General features: G+C 44.1%; 1 protein-coding gene across 6 annotated transcripts in view; it reads right to left on the bottom strand.

Moving 5' to 3' along the window:
* Positions 1 to 994: 994 nt before the first annotated feature.
* Positions 995 to 9,220, bottom strand: part of si:dkeyp-72e1.9 (syntaxin-binding protein 4) — a 53,559-nt gene continuing 45,333 nt past the window's right edge. For 5 of the 6 annotated variants that reach the window (XM_042087771.1, XM_042087768.1, XM_042087770.1 and 2 more), the window contains 9 exons: positions 8,770 to 8,897; positions 7,793 to 7,885; positions 6,664 to 6,729; positions 6,114 to 6,302; positions 4,996 to 5,112; positions 4,575 to 4,624; positions 4,242 to 4,372; positions 3,075 to 3,129; positions 995 to 2,367 (listed from right to left, as the gene is read on the bottom strand). In XM_042087771.1, coding sequence (XP_041943705.1) covers positions 2,322 to 2,367; positions 3,075 to 3,129; positions 4,242 to 4,372; positions 4,575 to 4,624; positions 4,996 to 5,112; positions 6,114 to 6,302; positions 6,664 to 6,729; positions 7,793 to 7,885; positions 8,770 to 8,897 — 875 coding nt within the window. In that variant the 3' untranslated portion in view covers positions 995 to 2,321. The remainder of the gene's footprint in view (positions 2,368 to 3,074; positions 3,130 to 4,241; positions 4,373 to 4,574; positions 4,625 to 4,995; positions 5,113 to 6,113; positions 6,303 to 6,663; positions 6,730 to 7,792; positions 7,886 to 8,769; positions 8,898 to 9,220) is intronic. The other variant, XM_042087769.1, reaches the window with a different exon arrangement.

Below are 9,220 nucleotides of genomic sequence, written 5' to 3'. Positions count from 1 at the left end.
GTGGGATATGTGTAGACAACGGCCATATTGGCATGACAAACTAGCCCCATGCATTTCTATGGAGTATTTTTTGAGTGCTGTGTCTCCACATTAGAAAGTCTCTGGTTTAACTGACTGCACACACGAGTGCTCGGCATGTGTTTGCATGGAATAGTGCACAGCTAGAGAGGCTGAGCCCTCCCACCCCCTCACCTTGAAAACAGCCACCCACCGCTACAACTCACCAAAGAAAATGCACAGTGCACACAACTATTAAGAGAACTCCCACTTGTCTCCACACACACAAGCAATTTATGGAGTTTCACTTGCCAGCCCTTTAGAAATGCCCTGCTTTGGAAGAAGAGTTTGCATGTTCGCAGAGACAACTTTTCTGCACTAACAACCTTTTTTACATGAACATCTACAGAAGTCAGGAACATGAATATTTTTACAGAAATTTTGTCTTATCGTGATGTAATATATTTTATATTGCCTTATTGCGCAATTGGTTGGATTACAGTAGGGCAAGTTTTAGTGACAATAATGCGAGCTTGAGTAGTAAACAATAGGCCCCACGTTTTTATTTTCCACCACACCAGGGTGTAGCCCCTGTCACATGTGCCTCTCCACTCAGACAGACGGGGGATTTGGAGATGATGGGTGGCAAATCCTCAGCTCTAGTGGGTGCCAGTGTTCACCTCTGCGGTGCCATGCATGTAATCATACTGCTGACACGGAATATGGCAACGCTGGGATGTGCCCTTGCTTTGCAGGGCAGAGTTCTGACTGCAAAAATCAGATCTGCAGAGCGATATTAAACTGTAATAAATTCTTAAGATATTATATGGCAGTCACAGGGGGTTGTATGAGTTTTTGATGACAATTGTTTACATTTCTAGAGAGGATACTAGTATAGTATAAAGATCTGACTATCTGACTGTGTCTTTGTAAACCATGAATGATTTAATATGTAGTGTTCCTATAAACGGCACACATAAATGCCCAGAAACAACCCTGAAACTGCTTGTTCGTGCTTTAATAAAAACAATACAAGAAAAGATATTTAGGCCACACATATGATGCAAACTAATCAAACTTACAGGACTACATATCAGCAGTTTTTAAAGCATGTGCAGTTATTAATATAAACAGAATAAATCTTACACAAAATGTTTTATGGTTATGATAAAAGCTCCACTGATGTCTTTATGATATTTCAACGTGATACAGAATATTTTACACCATCTTATTTATTGACATTTCTATGAACCCAGACTAGTATTCTAGTAACTGTTGGTAAGGAATACAGGTTGATATTTCAAACCATGCACACTTGTTGTAAATATATATGTTTATATATAATATGTACCAGTGGACATGGCATTTGTAAATGTACCACTGTATATGACCTTAAAGGATGAGTTCTTCACATCATGACAACCAAAATCCTCTCCAAGAACATTGTGTTAACAAGTGCTGTATTCACAAATGACCAGAGGGACTGCAGTGACACCGGCACACACACATACACACACACACACACACACACTCACCTCTAATGATACCAAGTTGACACTCAGAAATACTAGTACGTTTTTCCTCTTAGATGTGTTCACAGAAGCACCAGTGTTATGTAACTGCAACTGTGAAGCAGAATGGAGTTCCACATAGACATGGAAAGTGACATCAAGAAGAGGGGGGGGGGGGGGGGGTGTTCTTGAAAGGCAAGATTTACAAAGTTTATAACTAGCAACTGCATACAGTAAGCCAATCATTTGCCAGGCAAGTCTAAAGCTTCTCTTCATAAAAGCGTGGACTCAAAATACAAAATATTTATAATGTCAGAGCACTTCTTAGAACAAATACAAATATGCATCATATCAAATGATGAGATGTGTGTGGTCTGGGTAATTAAAATGAGTGCCCTTTGAAGACTTCTGTACATAAGAACTTCTTGGCTATTTATTTCCTATGATGCTGTTGCACCATGGGACATGTAGTCCTTGAGGTGACCTTGGGCTGTCTGACTTTTCATTCAATAACAAGTAATCATTCTCCATCTGCATTCTCACTAGAGTGCAAAAGCACTCTGCCTGCATGGTAACAAGGTACATTGAATACTTACAAGATACAGTTGTATTAGAAAAAAAAAACATTTTTCCTCTATATAGCTTTCAATCAATCGGTAATGCAATCCAGAAAAAAAATAAAGCTTTCAACTAGTTAACATCAACAAGACTTCAAAGCTTCACAGTCTTTGCCTCTACAGTTCTGTCTCTGGTCAGTCAATGCCATATCCTCTGAGTCCACTGATCTAAGTGATCTGCTTTGTATCCAGTCATCTAGAGACACTGCTTGTCAGGAGGTGGCGGCCACAGAGTTGGTTGTCTGTGGGAGAACAGAGTGAGACATGATCAATTAATAAACATGAATAAATCCTACTCAAGAGGGAGTAATTACAGTCATTTAATTAGTCAATCGATTGAGTCACTGAATTAAATGAGTTTTCCCTGGGCAATTGTTTTTAGATTGTAAGTGTTTGAAGATCCAACTGCATTTAAGAATAGTAAAACAGTACAAGTACAAAAGACAGTAAGAATCCCTAAGGGTTCCAAAACTGCTGCATCATTCTGACACCTGCTGAGCTTCTATTTTGCTTCCTTCTCAAATGTCAACAGCAAAGCTTAAGCCGTAGTGCTCTCTGACAATGGATTTCACAGCGGATGTCACCCTCTCAAGTGCAGCTCACATTTTCTCACTCTCTTTCCCTCTCCCTCCCTCTCTCTTTACCACTCTCTCTGTCTCTGTTTTTCTACCACTCCCTTACTTACTTTCTTTCTCCCTTTCTCTTTCTTTCCACCTCTCCCTCTTTCTTTCTCACTCTCTCTCTCACACACACACACACACACACACGCACACACACACACACACACACACACACACACACACACACACACACACACACACACACACACACACTGCTGCAGGGGTGAGGAGACAGATACAGAGAGATGCTGACAGGTTGGTTTTCTGGTGCCTCCGGCCGGCCACAGGGACACCAGCGTCCTCTGCCAGCGTTTGTGGTGGACACTCACTCTGCACAGCGCTCCTTTCCTGCCTCCTCAGCGTCGCTCCGCACCTCCGCGCCGCCTGAGTGGCAAGACCAGACAAGGGGAGAAAAACAGACACACGATGTGAAGTGTGTTTCAGTTCACGTTCCTGCACACACTACCATCTGTGCTTGTTGAATAAGCCAGGCTGCAGAGACTCTGAAAAAAGCTGGCTACTGGTAGCAAAACACATCCACACAGGGGTATACATTTGCATGTGTAAACAGAAACGTGTGACCTGTGTCAGAAGGTCAAGAGACATATTGTAGATTCATGCATGGGTTGTCTCATAAATTTCAAACACACACACACACACACACACACACACACACACACACACACACACACACACACACACACATAAATACACACACACGCTAAACTGAGACTGCATCATCTTTGCATATGGTCACAGATAAGAAGATTGCATAATCTTGGCATAATATGTTCCAATCACACATTCGAAACCAGACAGATTTGTACCCCATCCATCACCATAGCGGCGGACCAGAGCACCTCACACACAATCACGGCAGGGGCTCTTTAATCTCCTCATCTAACTGGCATCTTCTGGCAAGATTACCGTCGTCTAGCGCTCTCATTACACGTCTCTCGGTTTGCTTTATCTTTCCTCTCATCTGTTGCTGTTACTTCCTTTCTTGAACACAGAGCTTTATTTAGCAGTATTTATTCATCAGTAACGTCCTACATTTGGCATGTATTCGTATCAACAAAGTATCACCGTTAGCCTGAAATCCACAGAACAGACAATTTACATGAGTATCTCTAGATACAAGGTTGGCAGTTATCCACCATCCTATCCTAACAATGCACCTTTTATGAAGCTCACACTGTTGTTTACTATGTGCTATGTCCCTGTATAGTTCATCTCTCTTCAGTAGAGGCACCCAATCAAACTATTGCTATTCACAGACCTAGACATGTATAATGAAGGTCGCAAGAGGATCAATTAACATTCAATCTTAAAAACATGTAGGTCGCATTCAGACTGGACACCTACACACTAAATAACCACTCAATAAACGGGTTTAAAGGTCTGTCTGAAAGGGGTGCAATGCATTCATCTGATTGAACATCCCACACACACACACACACACACACAACCCACACACATACACACACATCCCTCACCTGGGGTCTCCACACACAGGGAGCACACACCGTCCACCAGCTCCTTGGCTTCCGCTGCCAGCTGGCACGCCTGGTCTGGGATGGGCGACGGTGTGTCTGGGCTATCAGCGGCCTGGGACGACCGAGGGCTCCTAGGGGGTGGACAGAAACGCATCAGCACAGGATCTGATTTTACATGTTACTTGCTTTTACTGTAAAGTGAGGCAGCATGAAGAGTGAAGTTTGACTTCAGCGAAGTATTTACCCCAAAGTGCTGCATTAACACAACAGTATTGTTTCAATTTTATTGAAAAATACTGACAGTCTGGGTCAAAAACATCCCCTTCTACTTACCCATTTTCCATCCCGAATAATGTTGTGGTGGAGAGAACTTTATGTACATTCTGTGGAGAGGAAAAAAGCATGCAGACACTAAGTTCAAATGCCTTTATCAGCCTTTCAGTTTTCAAGTCTTTTGTATGGCATGACTGAGGAGATGGACTCTTGCTCTGCTCTCCTCAGCCGCTAGGTGGCAGTGTAGCACAGGAACAACAGTGTGGCTGTCACCCACAGGCACCTGACATGTCAGCTCCAAACTGATAATTTCAACCAACTATCAGGCAAATATTCAAACTTTATTTATCATGGGCTTCATAGCTGTGTATATAACTTTAACCATTACATTACTCAACAGTATAAATAGTTGTATAATGTTTCCTTTGGTGTTCAGCTGTAATTCTGTTGAGTTCAGTCAGATGTGAGGGGGATGGGGTACCTGAGCGAACCCCAGCAGTTTCTTGTTGGAGATCTCCAGGTGTTTACGTGTCAGCTCGGACTTCCTCAGCTGGTTGTCGATGGCTGAAAGCTTCCTATTGAGCTCCATCACGTCCTCCTAACACAGAGCACACATGGAGTTCAGCCCTGTGCACATAACTATAGGAACGTCACCTATTACCAACCGTCCCGTATTTCCAACCTCTTATGTGTATGTGTCACTTAATATTAATTTCTATACAAACCAAGACGGCGAATTTCTAAAGAAACGCAAGCACCCACACCATAAGTGTATCTAAATTAGCTATGTACCAAAAATTACATATTACTTGGACTCAAAGAGCTGTAAACAGTCTTGTAAGGCTGCATGTACAAAATACGCTTGGAGCTCCAGTGGAATTTTGATTTGCAACGAGAATTCTCGGTCTAACCGTTGATGTGCCGTGAGAAAGGTTGGAAATAGGCACCCACCAGCCCAGCACTAAACTCCGAGCGTGGTAAACAAAATCGGATATTTCAGGCAGTAAAAGCCCTGGTAAGAACCAAACTAGATTTTGTTCAAATCTACCGGTACACACCTATTGCTACTGAAAAATGTATGGTTCATTTATCAAATGTTATTTTGAAGTATTAAAAAACTTGTTTTAGAATTTTCGAACAAAAGGGTTAGTAATTAGTGGTTTTACGATACTTCCTGATCACAGAACCAACAAGCTATTTTTCAGTTTTCTTCCTTTAAGTTCGCCTCCTTAGAATTCTTCCTATGACTTCCTACAACGTATGACTTCCTTCCTATCCTAGACTTCCTTCCTATCCTAGACTCTTCACTTCATGTTTCCAAAGAGTATGTAAATATGTGTGTGTGACACATTAGACTTTGGCAGTCATTCAAGTTAGGGTCCTATGACTAGACTCAGGCTTCCTCAGATGAGGAAGTCTGAGGAAGGGCTTGTCCCGAAACGTCATGGATTAAAAGAATATATTTGCTTTGGAGCGATTGGTGTGTGGACTTTTCTTCACAGTTACTCCCTATGACTGTAACCTTGGACATGAAACACTTCCATCACAGAGCCAGTCTCTTGACGTTTGGAGCTGGACTGTTGGTGAGGCATCCTGTACCTTTGTGGCCTCGAGGCCCCGCTGCTTTTGGCCGGCCAGCTGGTTTTTGAGGTCTTTGATCTCGGCCTCCAGCAGCTGGATCACCTCCTCGTAGTCCTGCTCGGCGCTGTTGGACTGCCGCGGGCCCGCCTCGGCCACCTGCAACTTCGCCTTCAGACTCTTATTCTCCTCCACCGACGCTGTGGCCTTCTGAATACACACACACGCACACACACACACACACACACACACACAAACATCACAGACAGACAGCGAAAAAAGGATATGGGTCATCATATCATACAGCCTGCTGTGGCATTTCTCTTTCCCATGTCTCCCTAGTTACACTAAAGAACATGCAATGGAATGGAATAGTTGAATTAACATGTACAAACATAAACTGACCCCAGATGGATTCTACAGATAGAATGTAAATGTAAATAGTCGGTGTGGTACATGTATATGTGTTCTCTTGGTCTCTCTGATACAGCTCATCTTCTTGCTTTTATAGGATTCTGTTCACCATGCTGTCCCCAAGCTGTTTCCCCCAACCATGTCTTGTGACACTTACCTCTGTCGTCTTCTGAACTTCCTCTTCCAGCACTTTCTTACTCTGTTCCTTGTCCTTCAGGAGCACCTAGGAGAACGATAGCATTTTATTCTCAAACACACACCCATGGAACCTCACACCAAATCAATGGGATATCCGCCAACAACCTGAGGAGGGGTAAATTGTGGTTAATGTGTGATGCATTGGCCTCGCATAGTAATGCTTCATCAATAATAAAAGGCCCTGGTTAAACAGAACTAGATCAGGGTGGTCTGAAATGCATTGCAGGGAATATGCAACCAACTCCTGTTCCAGTCTTAAGTAGTGTATGAACATGTAGTGAAGTAGTAATTAATAGGGAAGAGCGGACATGCTGAATCAGTGCAGGGGTATCAGTATCAGAAGACGCAGAGGTAAAGGGAAGTGGCAGCATACGCCACCAAACTGGAGGAAGTAGGAGATGAAATAACACCAATCAGGACGGAGACCTTCCATGTGACATCAACTAGGGTTCCCCTTCCCACCTCCATTTCATCTTCTAGTGGATCAGTATGATGGACAAATCCCAAATATTAGACCCATGGGGGGGAATATTTATAATGTTACAGGCGTTTGGACAGAGAGGGGGGTCAATGAGAGAATACTGGTTGAATTGACACAGAATAGTCTGAGGTGACAGATTGTGGCGCCACCGTAGGGAAGTGCTTGAGTCCATCACGAGAGTAAATGAGGGAGAGAACTCCGGAAGAAAGTATGAAGTATGAAGTATATATCCTCTTTTGATCCCGTGAGGGAAATTTGGTCTCTGCATTTATCCCAATCCGTGAATTAGTGAAACACACACTAAACCCAGCGCAGTGTGCTGCCTCCTTCAACGGCAGCGCTCGGGGAGCAGTGAAGGGTTAGGTGCCTTGCTCAAAGGCACTTCAGCCGTGGCCCACTGGTCGGGGCTCAAACCGGCAACCCTCCGGTTACAAGTCCAGAGTGCTAACCAGTGGGCCACGGCTGCCCCTAAGAAAGTGCATGAGTCCATCACGAGAGTAAATGAGGGAGAGAACTCTGGAAGGAACGAGAGTAAATGAGGGAGAGAACACTGGAGGGAGGCGGTGAGAGAGAGAGAGAACAGCACGTCATCAGAGACGGTGGTCACCTGGAGCTGCTTCATGTGCTGCTGCAGTTGCTTGACCTCTGTCTGGAAGTGTTCCAGCTCCTCCGTGCTGTACCGGCACTCCGACTCGTACGTCTGACAAACACACACAGACACATGGGAATAAGCACTCTTGCGTGTGTGTGTTTATGGATATGTGTGTTTGTATCGTTTGTGTGTGTGTGTGTGTGTGTGTGTGTGTGTGTGTGTGTGTGTGTGTGCGCGCGCATGTGTGTCTATGTGTGTGTGTGTGTGTGTATGTACTGTATGTCTACACATGTGTCTGTGTGTGCATTTGTGTGTGTGTGTGCATGTATGTGATATCCTATGAGTGAATCTAAGTCTCTAAATACAGTACCACTTCGTACCGCTCTCCAAAACACACAAACACAAACACACACACACACACATATATGAATGTCTTTTGCTTCCCAAAGACAGGCCGGCTTTAGTTATTAGCGTTTATTCAGCAAGCACATGAGCCTGTGGGACACATCCCTGTATCCCGCTGCAGAATAGGGACTGCCTGGCAATCGAGGGTTTAAGCCCTTAAAAAGGAAGCCTTGATAATTCCCTTGTGCTGACTAAAATCTCCTTTAAAAACACTCGCACTCAAATCTTCTCATTTTTAACTGACAAAGTTGAACAAGTCAAGTTTTTAAATGGCAGGACAGGAAAAACTGTCACTGTCAGTGGTGCTGAATGTGCCAAACAACAGGATGGTGGAAAACGAGTCGTAAAAAGACTGCTCTGTGTGTGTGTGTGTGTGTGTGTGTGTGTGTGTGTGTGTGTGTGTGTGTGTGTGTTTGTGTGTGTGTGTGTTTGTGTGTGTGTGTTTGTCTGTAAGCATGGCTATTTCTATGCTCTTGTGTGGACCAGGGTGTGACAGTCTGGGGGCACATTAGTCATCGCTTAAACATGACCCCTGTCACTCGCAGCAGTAGCCCAGGTGTGTTGGCTCAGGTGTGTGGCGTACTCACTGGAGAGTGAAAGGCGGAGGTGTCCATCAGACTGGCGGCCTCCTGGTAGGAGAACATGAACGGCCCCTGGGACAGGCCAGCTTCCTCCAGCTTTTCTGGGAACACCATGCGGGTGGCCTCCACAAAGTCTGACACACACACACAGCAAGACAAGAGGGTGTGTTGTTACATACACAGGTTTCAAGAGCTCACAAGAGTGTACAAGTGAGAGAGAGAGTGTGTGTGTGTGTGTGTGTGTGTGTATTTGTGTATGTGTGTGTGTTTGTGTGTAAACACATGGGAAAGAGTGAGAGAGAGAGAGAGAGAGAGACTGCATCCATGACCTCATATGGGCATGACATTTTTTTTCTGGTCAGGAAAATTAATTCAGCACTATGTTGACAACTGCAATATGCTACCCAAAATAGCCCTAAAATGTGACCTTAGACTGTCTCTGTGCGTGTGGATGAGC

This window comes from Alosa sapidissima, chromosome 3 (assembly GCF_018492685.1).
Source record: "Alosa sapidissima isolate fAloSap1 chromosome 3, fAloSap1.pri, whole genome shotgun sequence".
NCBI classification, from domain to species: Eukaryota; Metazoa; Chordata; class Actinopteri; order Clupeiformes; family Clupeidae; genus Alosa; species Alosa sapidissima.
This window is presented reverse-complemented; position numbering and strand designations above follow the sequence as displayed.